At 41.0% G+C, this 16,458-nt stretch overlaps 1 protein-coding gene across 1 annotated transcript in view; it reads left to right on the plus strand.

Annotated features, from left to right (window-relative positions):
* The window catches only part of MYG1 (MYG1 exonuclease), a 1,051,322-nt gene that overhangs the window by 971,117 nt on the left and 63,747 nt on the right, over nucleotides 1-16,458 (plus strand). Inside the window, exon 6 of the mRNA XM_044083894.1 lies at nucleotides 12,296-12,477. Coding sequence (XP_043939829.1) covers nucleotides 12,296-12,477 — 182 coding nt within the window. The remainder of the gene's footprint in view (nucleotides 1-12,295; nucleotides 12,478-16,458) is intronic.

A 16,458-nucleotide genomic window follows, 5' to 3' on the forward strand; every position in this document is an offset into this window, starting at 1 on the left:
TAGGATCTGTAAGGCTCCTGAGGATTGCCAGTTTTTATTTAAATGTCCTTGTGTTGATCCTGCTGTGGTGTCAGTCTCTTCTGACAAATCTTCCAAATTCTTGTCCTCCTCCAAACTTTTGCCTTCTGATAAGGATAGTAGGACAATGGAGAGGATTGTTAAGAAAGTTTACACTGCTTCTGCTTTGGCCTTTAGGGCTACCAATTACCAGACCTACATGACCACGTATACTGTGGCCTTGATTGCTCACACTTGTCAGGTTATTTCTGACCTCCCTGATTCACTTCAAAATCTTCAGTTCTTTCTATCATCCATAGGGTTACTTATCGGTATGGAACTCTCTCCTTCCTTTTTCAAGGAGTCCTTAACCTCCTCTAGTGCAACTTCCTCATTTCCTAGAGGTCCTAGGGTCCCCGGTGAACCAAGGAACCATTTAACCTGTTCCCTCTTCCCATGTGGGAAAGAGTTTCTTTGGGCTGTAGGATTCATAGCCTCTTCTGTTCCAGTGCTCCCTCTTGCCAAACTGCATATGCGGAATCTTCAGTGGTGCCTCAGGTCTGTTTGGCTGCAGCATTTCCACCCTCTGGATTTCAGTGTACCTCTCCTTCCTTGTCTAAAGAAGGAATTTGAATGGTGGATTCAACAGTTTGTTCTCAATCCAGGCCTACCCTTTCATCCTCCAGTCCCTTAAAGAAATGTATGATGCTTCAGACATGGGGGTGGGACCCTTCATTTGGTCACCTGAAAGTTCAGGGTCTCTGGCCCCCTCATCAGAAGTTACACCATATCAACATCAAAGAGATAAGAGCTGTGATTCTGGCCATTCACGTTTTTCACCCAATGTGCTCTCCAGGTCCCTTGAGGGTATATACAGACAACACTACACTGATATGGTATGTTGACAAGCAGAGAAACACAAAATCTTACCTCCTCTGCAGGATGGCTCTTCGGGCTTTGGAGGTGGCTGGCAGTTATCAGTTAACTCTTCAGGCAGTATACATTCCTTCAGAGCACAATCTAGTGGCAGACTCTCTGAGCAGGTCCAAAACACAGGTTCACGAATGGACACTTTGCAGAGTTGTGTTTCTGGACATTTTTCATTGGTGGGGTATTCCTCAGGTAGATCTTTTTGCCTCCTCTCTGAACAAGCAGCTCCCTCTGTCCTGTTCCAGAGTACTATGCAATGTGCATGGAAGACAAAGGCCATTGAGCAGGTCCAAAACACAGGTTCACGAATGGACACTTTACAGAGTTGTGTTTCTGGACGTTTTTCATTGGTGGGGTATTCCTCAGGTAGATCTTTTTGCCTCCTCTCTGAACAAGCAGCTCCCTCTGTCCTGTCCCAGAGTACTATGCAATGTGCATGGAAGACAGAGGCCACTGAGCAGGTCCAAAACACAGGTTCACGAATGGACACTTTACAGAGTTGTGTTTCTGGACATTTTTCATTGGTGGGGTATTCCTCAGGTAGACCTTTTTGCCTCCTCTCTGAACAAGCAGCTCCCTCTGTCCTGTTCCAGAGTACTATGCAATGTGCATGGAAGAGAGAGGCCATTTATTTTCCTTGGACAGGGGTGTTTATATACCTTCTTTCCTCTTCCTCTACTCCCGAGTCCTGCAGAAGATTCAGCTAGACTCCCAAAAAATCTTGCTAGTGACTCCCTTTTTGCCAAGGCAGCACTGGTTCCCTCTCTTAATGCATCTGGCATGGAGCAATCACTACAAGTTACCTCACTGGTTGGATCTCCTCACACAGGCCAAGGGATTTCTCATCCATCCTCACTTTTCTACTCTTCAAGTGACACTGTGGGTGATAGGGTTTTAATCCCTTTCAGGCACCTCTTTTCTGAGAACATGCTCTGGGTTTTACAGGAGGCAAGGAAACCCTCAACCAGAAAATCTTGTATGTCAAATGGAGGAGATTTTCTGTCTGGTACCATGCTCATAACCAGGACCCTTTTTCAGTGAGGGTCCCTTTGGTCTCTCTTACTTGAGTGAATTGTTCCTGTCTGTCCTGACCTGGTCTTTTATAAAGGCCCATTTGCCAGCCATTTCTTCTTGTCTGCCCTTGAACCTCCTTTGGCTTCTCATTTTGATGCCAAACAATTTCTTAAATGCATCCTGCATATTAGGCCTCTGAGGAAACCTGTTTCCTCCTTCTTGGGACCTTAATTTTGTTTTGGAAAAATTGAATCAGACTCCTTTTGAGCCTGCAGATTCTGCTTCTTTGCAGCATTATACCTGGAAGACTGTTTTGTTGCTGGCCCTTACTTCTGCTCAGAGGGTTTCTGACCTTCAGGCCATTATGGCCATTTGTCTTTTTTTGTTTTTTTCACAGGGACAGGGTCTCCCTTTGTAGTAATCCTTTTATGCCCAACGTAATAAATGAGTTGTCTTTGAATCAGTCAGTACAACTCCCTTCCTTTTTCCTCTTCTTCTCAGTCTGCTAGTGAGAGGATCTTGCATACCTTGGATTTGCACAGACAGCTCAGGTACTATTTGTATAAAACCTAGTCCATTTCTAAGTATGACCAGCATTTTGTTTTCGTTCATCCTTGGATATTGGGTTTGTTTATTCTAAGCAAATGCTCTACTTCTAGATATCTGAGGCCATTTCTTTTTGTTATTTTTTCATAGCAAGTCTTTGTCTGCTTATGTTAGAGATCATTCCACTAGGGCTGTTGCCTCTTCTGGTGTTTTCTTGAAGGGATTGGACACCAGTTCCATCCTTGAAGCTGCTGCTTGGTCTTCAGTGCATACCTTTACTAAGCATTATAATTTTGATATGGTTTCTAGGACCAGAGCAGGTTTTGCTAGAACCATTGGGTTTGCTGAGGGCTGTTCTCAGTCCTCCACCTCCCATTCTGTTTCCTATGCTTTTTTACTCTCCTGATATTAAGAATACTGCAACAGTGATATAGAAAGACATAGTGTAATTGTGTAAAATCTTACCGTAACAGTAGATGTCCTTCTCTTCACTGTTGCAGTATTTGCTCCCTCCCTCCATCCCCCTCTTATTTGTTCTGTTTTTAGTTTTGGCTTCCCTTCTGCCTGAGTGTTTCCCCTTTTTCATCTGCTTTTTTCTCTTCTGAATGTGCAAGGGCTTCTTCGTCCTGTGGAGATGGTTCTCTTCTGGGGCAATTCAGTTCTGGGTAACTACAAACGTATATCAGTTTTATGCTTTACATTCTGTGCGGGGAGCATATGTGTGATGTACGGTGCATACAAGATCATTAGGCTTTGGTATACTGGTCAAACATAGGGCTGCCCTTGATGGGAGATCCCTAATGTTAATGCTGCACCAGTGAAGAGAAGGTTCTGTTATGGTGAGATTTTACACAACTGTACTCTGCCACTGACAACAGATATGTTTCCTTCCAAAGTTTAAAATAAAAAATACATCTTCCAGGGGAAATCAATCCTTGAAGATCTGCATATCTAGAGTTCCTTATACTCTGTCTAATCATATGACTCCTTGACTATAGATTGTCAGAAAAGTGCTGCAATCGGTTACTAAGAGCGACTGATCGCTGGTACTTGGATTGCATTGTAATTGAGTTGACTACCCATGTCCTGTTAATATGATCAGGAAAAAAGTCTGTGTATTTTTTAGTGTGGTGGTCACTGGGGCACTGTATTTCACAGCTAGGGCACGTACTCCAGTGCGTTGGTGCCCATTGCACCAGTTCATAAAAACTGTAGCATTAGTGATAACACCAAGAGTATAAAGGGGGTAGATTGGATGAAAAGGCTATAAAGGAATCCTGGGTACTGAACTGGCATGGATGGGACACCACATGTCCTGCTGTGCACCCTCAAAATAACCACTGCCAGCCTTTTATAGTCAACAATAGGAATGGCAGGAGATGGGACAGATGTGAGCATAACTGGCCTAGAGGACTGAGATGTGGAAGGGGGATTCCCCTTTTTGTGGCTTCATAATCTTTAGTATTAAAGACAGCAATTGCCCCACCTTTGTCCACAGGACGAATAACAATAAATGCATCAGCAATACCTATGATATTTCTCCTCCACAGTTGGAAGAAAATTATACTGCTAAAAATCTACCCATTCACTTAGAATATGCTGGGAATGTTAGAAAGGTACAAAATGTGATTAATAGAAACTGGTCTATCCTGCAATCAGTCCCTGAGATAGCTAGGATTGTAGGCCAGAGGTCAAGGTATTGTTATAAAAATAAAAAGAATCTCAAAAGGTTACTTTACCAACCAAAACAGTCCAAGGAGATGGTTTATGGTCCTAACAAATGTGGGCAATGCAGTATCTGTGATGTTTTGAGTGACAACAGGAGCTTCGTACATCCCATAACAAATAGAAAGTATGAATTCAAAGTGAAGGCAAACTGCAAAACAAGGAATTTAGTATGTCTGGCTTTGTGTTTAGCTTGCCCTTCCTTTTATGTTGGCATGACCACTTGTTCACTGAGAGAGAGGGTCAGAGAGCACCTGGCTGCCATAAGAAATAATGAACCAGATAGAAGTGCTCTAGCCAAACATGTTATGTGTGCAGGGGGAATGCATCATTTCCAATTCAGAGTTATTGAATGTATCTTTCAAGATTCAAGGCTGGGTGATATGAAAAATAAACTGGAACTGAGAGAGTCAAAATGGATCATTGAGTTACAGGCAGAAAAAGAACCAGGGCTCAGTGATAAAACATCTATTAAGCCCATCTAAAAATAAGACTTTTATAAAATCTGCATATATTGTTCGTTTTATTAAAAACTCTGTACTTGTTTTGTGTATATACCTATTTTATTGATTTTTATTTCACTGATGGAATGTCAGTTTGTGTATTGCATTGTTGGGGTTAGCAAGCTGTAGTATGTTTTTGGCTAGATACCTATTAATATGCTGTCTCTTTAACTTGAGTGCTGAATAGATGTAGTCAATTACTTAACAGCATCTTGGCAGAGTTTTGAAAGCATAAAAAGTGGTTTTAGCTTATGTTGTTTCATTCGTGGTCTGAAGAAGCATCTGTGATGTGAAAGCGCTAACCGTGTTAAAGTTTTTTTTATATTATTTCTGCTGTGTTCTCCCTCTGATACATTTTGCTGAAGAAAATTTGTTCGTTGGTGTGAGAGGGAGTTAATCCAGAGTGGCTACACTATTGACTTTGATTGCTTTTGTAAAACTTACATTCTACAGTTTTTAATTATTTTACCCAGAATAAAAAAAAAGCCAAAAGATGTTTTTCACCAGCTGAAAAAACTGCAGCAAAATTCTGGGGAGACTATGTACTGTGGAAAGAGAGTGAGTCTTCTTAAATGTTTACCAAAAACTTTATGAAAAAGAGCCTCAAAAAGTTTTATCTGCCAAACAGTGCTACTGCCTGTGGCATAACTCCGGTTGTTATACAGAATGGAGCTTCTATTATCAGATATTTTCTCACTTGGTTAAGAATCATGCCATTCTGCCATTTTTCCCAAAGCATACAGGCACCTACTTAAATTGATTCATTTGCACCATGATGGATCTCTGCTGGAATTGTGTTGAGCTGCAGTAGGAGATGACCTAGAAGTAGACGGTCCCCTTTCCTACCCTAGTTAAAGCAAGCTGGCTTCCAACTTGCACAAGCATATTCCTCACTCCATGTTCCAGTCTGGCCCTCCCAATACTTGGAATTGTAACTGATCCTGATTTAACATCTGTTTAATTGTTTATTTATGGCTGTGCGGCTTGTTACTGTTAATGTAACACACACATTGTTTGATATGTAATATGTTTATTGTACCGTAAGTACTAGTTGCCTACGGTTGTTCATGTGTTTTGCACTGCTAAGTACTTTATGTTGTTGTTTATATTACTTCACAGAACATAAATGTTAGTTGGCTTTATAGTGTTTGTAAAGTGTTCTTGGACCTGTGTACAAATTTAACAAAGAATAGATTAAATAAAATAAAAATACAAAAGTGACACTAGACAAGCTTTTAGCCTCTGTGAGGTATTTCTTCAGAGTATTGTCTAGAAGGAATGTGTACCACATGATGCTTCTTCCTGTACCTAGACATTACCATTTAAAACTCAACACCTAATATGGTGTATCCCATTCTCCAGCATTGCAGACAAATAAACCCAAATTGTACAAATGCAAGCCATTCAGTCCCTTAACTGTTTTTAAGCTTTTTCAGTATCCTTTAGTCCTTCCAAAAGTGGTTTACCCAAGTTTTCCTGTACCCTAAAGACTGATATGACTGACTCTCCCTCTTTTCCCCCTGCTTCCTTGTTTTCTTTAGTCATGTATATTACTGTAACTCGTGTACACTGACATGACTTCTTCTTTCCTATGTCATACTTCTTAAAGAACCTTATTCCTAGGACCACCGTGTCCCATATTCCTGCTCGTATTGTTTCTTACTTCCACAGTGCTGGCATGGTCAATTTTCCCTTCTTTGTTTAATAATTGATTGCGTCTAATAACCAGGTAATCCCACTGAACTAACAGTCATTTTATCAAGTAAAATGGCATCTGATAACCAGTAAATCCCACTGAACTAATAGCCATTTTAGAGAGGACACCACCAGAGTGTGAAAGTATAGCATATAATAAAGATTGGAAGAATTATTCAAAATACATAGAATAACATATGCATATGTATGTGTGTGTGTAGAAAATGAAACCGTCAAATATAAGCTATTGACCCTGAGAGGTGCTAAATGAGTTTATCCTCCCTTTGCAGGGCTCATGGTAACAAAAAAAAAAGTCCACAGACAGCTTGAAGCCATAGACCCATGGTATTGTTTGCTTCCCAATGCAATCAGGGAGTCTGGTGAAACTTGAAATGATACAGGCTCTATGTACGTAAGTACATACGTACGTGTGTGTGTGTGTGTGTGTGTGTGTGTGTGTGTGTGTGTGTGTGTGTGTGCTTAAATATATATATATATATATATATAAATATATATATATATATATATATGTGTGTGTGTGTGTGTGTGTGTGTGTCTATATACATATATATATATATGTACACACACACACACATATATATATATATATATATATATATATATATATATATATATATATATATATATATGGGTCTACTTCATTTGATCGAAAGACCATTTGACCTAAACCCATTTGGTCGAAATTACATTTGATCGAAAACCAGTATTCAAGGCATACAACTGGGATTTGTCCCACTCCCCAATGTCTTGCGACCCTGGAGTTGATATATATATATATATATATATATATATATATATATATATATATATATATATATATATATATATATAGTTAGGGGGGGCGCAGCCCCTCCCCCAGTTTCCTTTAAAAGAAGAAAATAAAACAAAAAGTACAGATTTGAAACGAAAAGAGGTGGGGGCTTTGCCCACCCCCCAATGTGAGGAGTTTGCGCCCCCGACCCCCCCCCCCCAACTATATATACCAACTCCAGGGTCGCACGACATTGGGGGGGGACAAATCCCTGTTATTTGCCTTGAATACTGGTTTTTGATCAAATGAACTTTCGACCAAATGGGTTTAGGTCAAATGGTCCTTCGATCAAATGAAGTAGACCCAAGTTTAGATTCATGTTCCTGGCCCTTATCTACTTTGTTTGTGCAGAGCATTAGTAATTGCTTGCCTCTTAATCTCAGAGAGAGATGGCTGCCAATATGCTGTTTAAGTTTTTGGTTAGTCTTGCCCATGTAGTATGACTCGCAGTGTTCACACAAAGCTAGATAAACGATATTTTTTCTGTCACAATTCCCTGATGCCCTTAACTCAAACTGTTGACCATTAATAGGATGTACAAAAGTCTCGTTCATGTAGATTCACTTAAAATACACACATTTCCCACATCTAAATGTGTCCTTCCTAGCAGTGCATTGTACTGTTTGGTTGTTCTTTATAACGAAGTAACTGCTTCAAGTTATGGCATCTCTTATGTCCAAAAGATGTTTTGTTAGAAATTATGAAGTGTAACTCTGGTATATCTTGTAAAATTTGCCACTGTTTTATCAGTAATGCATTTAACTTGATTTGTGTTCTTATTATACGTTAACATGCATCTAGGGGGTTTGGAACGAGCACTCAAGTTTTTATCAGTCCTATGGTAGGTGGTAGAAAAAGTAGTTTTAGCTAAAGTTCAACGTAATTGTCTAACCTTATCACATACATCGTCTACAGTTTGGGTAGCATAACCCCTATTCTTAAAGTTGGTGGCCATACTATCCAACTGGCTATTCATAACTAGCTCAGATGTACTGAGTCTAGCCAATCTCATCATTTGATTCTTCACAACATTATTGAACATAAAGTGTGGGTGCATACTACTCCTATGCAAGTATGAGTTATGTGTAACATGTTTCTTATACAGTGTGGTAACAAGGGTACCATCATGGTTCTTATAGATGGTAATATCAAGAAAGACAATGCTGTTAAGGGCAAAGTTTATTTGTTTTACATTTGATAACTGGGAAAGTCCGACTGGACACATGTCCTTTTTCAGAGGAGGCCCAGGGAGAAAAGCTCCAACATACAAGATACAAATACAATACAAATGTGATACAAAATACAGTTAGAAAAACAGAATGAACAAACTATGTGCAGTGATTTCCAATGCCACAAACAATGTACAGTAAAATGGTACATAGAAGCCCAGTTTAATGGTAAAATAATTTGTGGACAGAGATAACTTGACACCGTAGCTTTTAGATATCCACACAATACTTTAGACTTATCCGAGAGGGGTATGATAAAGCCCTGTTGGAGTTTTGACTACTATGTTTGTGTTTGAGAAACAGTTATACACTGGAAGTTCTTAGTCTTGTTGAAATATGGTATAGCAGAATAGACAGGAGTTTAGCAATTGTCTGTTCTAATACTGAGGTTAGTGGCTTGGTAATTGAATGACGGAAGTGGTTGGATAGCTTAGGAGGGAGAGGTTGAATTAACCAGGGCCTGGTGCAGGAGCAAAGCCATATGTCTGCCAGATGACTTTTTAGCATTTGTTTAAAGTTTGTTAAGGAGGAAAGGGTTGCTATATTTTGAGGCAGAGTGTTCCATTTTTTAGATATGAAGTTGGAAAAGAGGGACTCTCCGGCTGTGTTGTTGGCTTTTGTTACTTGTAATAGTAATCTGTTGCTAGAGTGGAGTGATCTAATGTTTGTGTGTGGAAGTATAACATTTTGGAGGGCAGATGTTTCATCAGTTTGGCAAATGATTTTATGGGCAAAAAATTGTTGGTTGTAAAGGAGGAGTTGTGGAATTTCAAGTTGAGCAATGATGTGATCTAAAAGGAGAGTCTGAGGCAAACCTGGCTATTTTATTGTAGCAGGAATTGAGTTTATCTATTTCAGTCTTTCTTAAGTTTGTGAGTATTGGGGAGGCATAGAGGAGTAAGGGTTGGAAGGTTGGCATAATGGTTAAGGTGTTTACCTTACAGATACAAGGTGTAGGGATTGATTCTCATATGGGGTAATTTGCTAAGCTTAAAATGACCCACAATGGCAGTTAGCCTAGTACTAAACTATGAACCTATATATATATATATATATATGTGTGTGTGTGTGTGTGTGTGTGTGTGTGTGTGTGTGTGTGTGTGTCTGTGTGTGCATGCATTTGAGTTACAGAAAAGTAGTCAAAAGTTCAAATTGCTGAACAGAAAAAAAAAGTACAGCAGCTGGAAAATCATCTTGTGTATCGTTTTTATTTTCTTGGCAAAATCGCATTACAGTGGGGATCTGGGAATTTGTCCTTTTCCCACTGTAATGAGATCTTGGAGTTGGTATATATAATAGCAGGGGTTGTGGGTGGCACAACCCTTATGTGGTGGGTGCATGGGAGCTTGCCCCTTGCAAAATAAATGTTTACATTTTTTTTCATATGTTTTGATCAGCTGGTAATTGACAAATTGTGCTTGATCACTTGTAGTTTGATTTATATAAGTGTGTGTTTTTGTGTGTGCCTGCATGTATGTGTATACATACATTTGCATATATATTTTAAAGGATGCAAGTTTGAATAAACATCACATTTCAGTGCAGTTATAGCACACATTGAAAAACAACATAAATTTGATTATAGATTGTTAATACTACAGTGAAGGTTTTGAGCACAGGCTTTAATCTAAACTGTCTTGAAACTGACCTTATTGCCCAAGCTACTGGCATTGCTTTACATGACATTCCCCCATCCTTCTTTCATGCTGCACCAGCGTTCAGCCTGTTCCATATCACCTTTTCAATATTCCTGTGGCCCTTTCTTAAGTTTAAAGGGGCCTTGTTTTCTGTCATGTAGGTGTAAGCAGTCCCTTACAACAGCCTCTGATTGTTTTCCTTCTTTCTTAGTGTATTTACATACTGTACTGGCTGGACCTTAGAAGAAGTCTCTCTCAGCTTCTGCATTCATTTGTCCAAGACGGACAAGCAGCACCATTTAAAAAGAGCTAGGGAGCATTGTTGCAAAACTCTGTTGTAAGCTTAGTTGAAAAGCAACAACGAGTTACTTCGACACAGGACCCCCCCCCCCCAAGCATATTAAGCCCCTGCAGAAAGCTACTATAACAGAGCAAACCTGAAGTATATAAGTAAAGAGAAAAGAAAGAAAGAAATAGGAAATTACTATTTTAAGTGAAAGAAAATTTTATAATGAAGTTCAAGGTTGCTGAATATGGGTGGAGAGCACTTTCCCTTCATTAAACTCGAACACCCACATTAGCGTGCTACAGTATTGTGTATGCCTACCCCAGCAAAATGTTTGGAACCGTCACTAAATAACCTTTGCAGCTCAATAAAACCTTTGTGATGCAAAGTGTATGTCAGCACCTTCACCTTTCTGAGGCAAATAATCAGCTTTAGGCATCAGCCAGTAGCAGTTTTCTCTCATTTACTTATATGTCCAAACAAAACATGAATATTACAAAAGCAGAACTGCACTCAGTTAAACCACATTTGACTGAATAGACATGCTACCACCCAGCCATCTCTTTTATTGGGAACCTCTGCTTCCTCCCCTACATGTTAAATTGTCCTACATGAATTACCAGTTTCAAATTGGTTTTCATGCCCTCCATAAGTGATGCCAGCTAGGCTTATCTGTAGTGAATCCATGTTCCCTGTACATCTTGCTTGCTTTTTTCAATTTACTCTCTATAGTATGTTACTTTTGACTCAACCAGTCTAATACTGCTCAGTCCCAGAGTTTCTTGCCCTCCTTCTCCACTTCTTCCTGGTGTCTGCCTAATTCTTTTGCACTACATCTTTTTAATGACTTGTCGCCCCTTTTGCTTTACCGTCTGTGGGTCCTAATGTCTTTAATGCATCATTCTGTTGCTGTTGTACATTTCACTTTATGATTTTGCTGCAATCTCTTCCTTATACCCATCCGTTTAATTTCCTAATGTGCAATGTTATATTGACCATATGATTATTTTGGTTACACAGCATCTCATGTTTGCTACCTCTCATTCTCACCTTACCTCTTATCTAACATTCAACCCAGTCTACTGAAGATAGAATTCCCCTTCAAAAGATGCATTTCCAAACTCTGCCCTCTGGATCTCATCCTTTTCTCTCTGCAGTCCCATTTAGTGTCCCATACCACTTTTAATCCAGCCTCATCAGCACTACCCATAAATTAAGCAGAAATGGAGATTGGGGTTGCTTTTTCCTCAAAGCATAAATAGCCTTCCACTCGCTCATTCTGACTGCCATTTGAAATTTCTTCAATGTTGTCTCCTTTATGGGACATTGCAGCAGTTTTTGTTCATGGTATCTTCTTTGTGTGGCTTGAAAACGTCTGATAGAGGCTATAACAAAAAGTAAAGTAAAATTCAGGTGAAAATAAGTTTTCTCAACACATGCAGATGCACTAATAAGAAAAACGTAAATTGCTATCAGTTATTTTTGAACACCTCAGTACATGCTTTGAAACCAGTTGCCTATTACTTTGTAAGCTCAGTCCTCTATAAACTCTAGTTATATTACCATTTATAAGGTAACATAAGTTCACAGTCTTTTCAAAAAGGTGTATTTGCTGAGAACGGGTAACATAAGTTCATTCTTTTCAAAAAGAAGTATTTTCTGAGAATGTACTACTAACCATTCAGCATCATTTTTCTTCTTTTGTCTTTCCATATACAAAATGTGCCAGCTTAATGTATTGATGGATGCATGTATAATTTCAAACAAATTTTCTTCAGAAACATGTTAACAGTAAGTGACCTAATAAGCAATAGCCCTGGTGACTGTCTGTAAGTTGCAGTTTAACCATTAAGAATACAGGTGTATGATGTTTCATTTAATGTTTTTGTTGTCACTTTTAGGTTGATCCCAGCAATGAAATAGTACTTTTCTCCCTAGGAGGTTGTCCCTGGAAAGAACACCTTCTCAAACTTGAGGAAGAGCTTCATTTGGAAAAACCCATCAAATTTGTATTGTTCACAGATCAGAGTGGGCAGTGGAGAGTACAGTGTGTTCCTGCAGGTCTCAACACTTTCCAGAACAGGTAGGCACAGATGTTTTTTTTTTATTCAAAGTAATATGTTAATATTATATGAGTAATGCTAAGCAGACCAGGTAGAATTACCAAGGTGCAGCATTCTTTACTTTTGTAATGTTGTGTTCCTGTGCTTTTTCTTGAAGTGTATTAAATTACTGCAGATGTCCTTCATGGATGCATCTGCAGTCATAACAACTGGGTTGTCCTGTCGTCAGGCAGCCCTTCAGTCGGCCGGATTCCAAAGTCCGGGTCCGGCTTCGGCTGATGTCGCACTTCACCCGACGTCATCTCTGTTGGTCTTCGGGTATAAAGGCATCAGCCGACGCCATTTTCCTCGGTCTTTCTTGCCGCGTGGCGCCCGAAGCAGAAGCTGTTCGCAAGTGCCGGTCGGTCGGATCCAGAGATTACTTCTACCGAATACTACTTCGAAGACTTCTAAAGCTAAGTACCCCGTTGGGGACTCTTTCTTGCCTCAGCCGATGTCAGAAAAAGTTAATAATTGTTTAACCTGTGGGAAACAAATACCTCATAAAGATTTCCACTCTTATTGTCTGCCTTGTTTAGGCCCAGCCCACGACGTAGCAGCCTGTTCGGCCTGTGCTTCGTTCAACCGACGAATGCTTAGGCGTCGGTCGGAGTTTGCTGAACAGTTTTTCGGTTCTGTTTTTGCGTACATTATGCCGTCGGATCCTCCGACTACCCAATCTGCCAAAAAACGCAAAGATAAAGACCGACACTCGCGGTCCGCGGTTTCGGCCGAAACCATGGTTAAGCAAACCGCGAGTGTCTCGGTTTCGGCCGAAACCGAAAAACTGATCAAAGTACAGCTGAATCTATCTCTACAACTGAGGCCCCTGCTACCACTCTTGAAACGGCCTCAGAAATTTTATCCACTACGGTGGTTGCCACTGACTTATCAGACACCATTCCCTTGGATGTCTCTACCCCAGCACGTGGTGCTGCTAGGCCTCCAGCAGCCATGTCCATTAAGGCCTTCGCCAGGGCTAAAGCAGCAAAGACTACTAAAACAGTGCCTGTTAAACCCCCTACAACCAGGCCCTCCTCTAGTTCTCAAATGCTTACTCTGGCAGAAGATTTAATTTCATTAATTAGAGGATCTCAATCTCACCCAGACAGGGCCTCTCAGCCACCAGAGAAGAGACCTAGGGCAGAGCCCCCTGAGCCAGTGTCCTCTGATGAGTCTGCCGATGAATCAGACATAACTGATCAGCCAGAGGCTCCTTTCTCCAATTTTGAAGACTCTGATGCTGAAGAATCCATTCCAGCTGCTTCCCCACCAGAAGAATTCTCCTTTGGGGAAACCTTACATGCCATGCGAGAGCAGTTCCAATGGCAGCAACAGGATTTTTCAGACTCCAGAAAAGACTTAGGACCTTTCTGCACCTTCCACAGCACAGGCCCTTAGCTATACCTCCTGTTCTCTCTGTGGTGGATGATGCTTTCAATGATGTCTGCTCCGCACCAGATTCTTTACCTCCAGCCCCTGCCAAACCAGACAGATTTTACAGGGTGCCAGACACTCATCACCACCTTTACAAGGCCCCTCTTGCAGACCCGAAACTATATCCCAGGGTCCCAAGGCAGTAGCCGCGACCATAGCAAAAACCCTATTCCTTCAGAAAGGGAAGCAAGGTCATTAGACAGATGGGGCAAAAAGGTCTACACTTCAGCTACTCTCTCAGCTAGAGCTTTAAATTGTCAGTTTCACATGATACAATACCAAGAGTTTATGCTTGATCAGTTAACTAAAAAGCTAACCACTGATGAATCTCTTGATAAGAAATATGTATTAGAAATGGTAAATAACATACAACAGGTTAGTAACCATTCCTTAAAATGTGGCTATGATGCACTGGAGGCTTCATTTAGATCAGCCATGACTGGCACAGTGATAAGAAGGCATGCATGGCTAAAGGAACAAGCTCTACCGGATCATGTTAAAGCTAAGTTGCTAGATGCTTCTATGGATAAGACAAGTTTGTTTGGTACACCTGCCCAGCAGGTTATGAAGAAAATGGAAGAAAAGGCAACATCTGTTCAAACGGTTAAAGATTTCTTGCAGGTTCAACCCCCAAGGTTTAGCAGGAACTGGCCTGCCAAAAATTGGTCCTTTCCTGACTCCACAAGACCTCAAAGGGGCAGGAATAGACGTTCCAGAGGCAGAAACCAATCCAGGGGAGGTGCCTACAGAGGACGACAGTGGCAAGGTAACAACAGAGGCACAGACACAACCTCTGCCACTACACCAACTCAACCACAGTGACTTAACCCTAAATCCGCCTACCAGGGAACAAATAGCAGCTGCCCTAGGCGGAAAATTAACCTTATTTTCAAAGAACTGGCACTATATAACAAAAGAGAAGTGGATTTTACAAACCATGGATCAACGTTACGGTTCCACTTCCACACTTTACCAGTCAAAAGAGGAATGCCAAATCTACCGCCAAATCAAAAAACAGAGGCTCTACAACAGATAATGCAGTTAGCAAACATGAGAGCTGTGGAAAGAGTGCCAACAGCAGAGCAAGGAAAGGGTTCTACTCCAGACTATTCCTAGTTGCAAGAAAGGAAAAAGTTGGAGACCAATTCTCGACCTGTCCGCCTTAAATACATACATCATTGTCCCAAAATTCAAAATGCTGACCCTACAGCAACTTCTTCCCATGCTGGGCAAGGAGTGTTGGCTGGTAACTCTAGATCTCAAGGAGGCATACCTGCACGCCCCATTCGACCAATCTGCAGAAGATACCTCAGATTTCTTGCAGGATCAGAGCACTATCAATTCTCAGCATTGCCCTTTGGCTTATCTACTGCGCCCAGAGTATTCACAAAATGCCTGGCATCAGTAATCGCCCATTGCAGACTACAGGGAATTCAAATTTACCCATACCTAGACGACTGCCTGCTACAAGGGGACAACAAAAGCAAGCTGACAACAGATTTACAAAGGGTCATTTACTTGCTGCAAGCACTGGGATACACAGTCAATCTACAAAAGTCAAGGCTGATACCATCCCAAACAAGGACATTCTTGGGCGCGGAATTGGGCACAGTAAAGCAGATGGCATTCCTAACAAAGGAAAAACAAAAAGAACTCCCTCTTTACTTCTTGGCACTAACAAAACTGAACAAGTTAACAGCAAGAAAAGTACTGCAGGCCTTGGGCTTCATGGCATCATGCATAATCTTGGTTCCACTTGCCAGACTACATATGAGAAAACTACAGTGGTACCTAAAGAATTTATGGTCTCAACACAGACACAGCCTAGAAACAGAAATCCCACTAATTCCATGCTTAAAACAGGAGTTCCTATGGTGGGCTCAGGCATGCCAGTCAAACCCAGGGCTACCCTTTCGCAGATGTCAAGCAAGCCAGACCATCACAACAGACGCTTCAGACCTAGGATGGGGGCCCACATGCTGGACAAATGCGTGCAAGGATTGTGGACACAGGATCAACTTCACCTGCACATCAACCTAAAAGAAATGCTGGCAGTAAAACTGGCAATCCAAAAGTTCAGACCATTTCTCAAAGAGGGCCAGTTGATGATAAGGACAGACAACACCACAGTCATGTGGTACATCAACAAACAGGGAGGCACTCATTCATACCCCTATGCAGAATGACTTTGGAGCTGTGGACCCTGGCACTCAGCTACAACATCCAGTTACAGGCAATATTTGTACCGGGAAAAGAGAATACTCTAGCAGACATATTAAGCAGAACCACATCGGATGCCCACGAATGGAAGCTGCACCCGGACATCTTCAAGACCATCTCAAAGAAATGGGGAAAGCCTCAGATAGATCTATTTGCATCACCTACCAATCACCAGCTCAAAAAATTCTGCACAAGGGCATTCCACCCACTAGCATGGAAAGTGGATTCGCTCTCCTTCAGCTGGAAAGGCCTAACAGCATATGCATTCCCACCTCTTCCCTTGATACACATGGTATTACTAAAAA

This window comes from Protopterus annectens, chromosome 9.part0 (genome assembly GCF_019279795.1).
Source record: "Protopterus annectens isolate FY-2018-M chromosome 9.part0, PAN1.0, whole genome shotgun sequence".
Classification (NCBI taxonomy): domain Eukaryota; kingdom Metazoa; phylum Chordata; order Ceratodontiformes; family Protopteridae; genus Protopterus; species Protopterus annectens.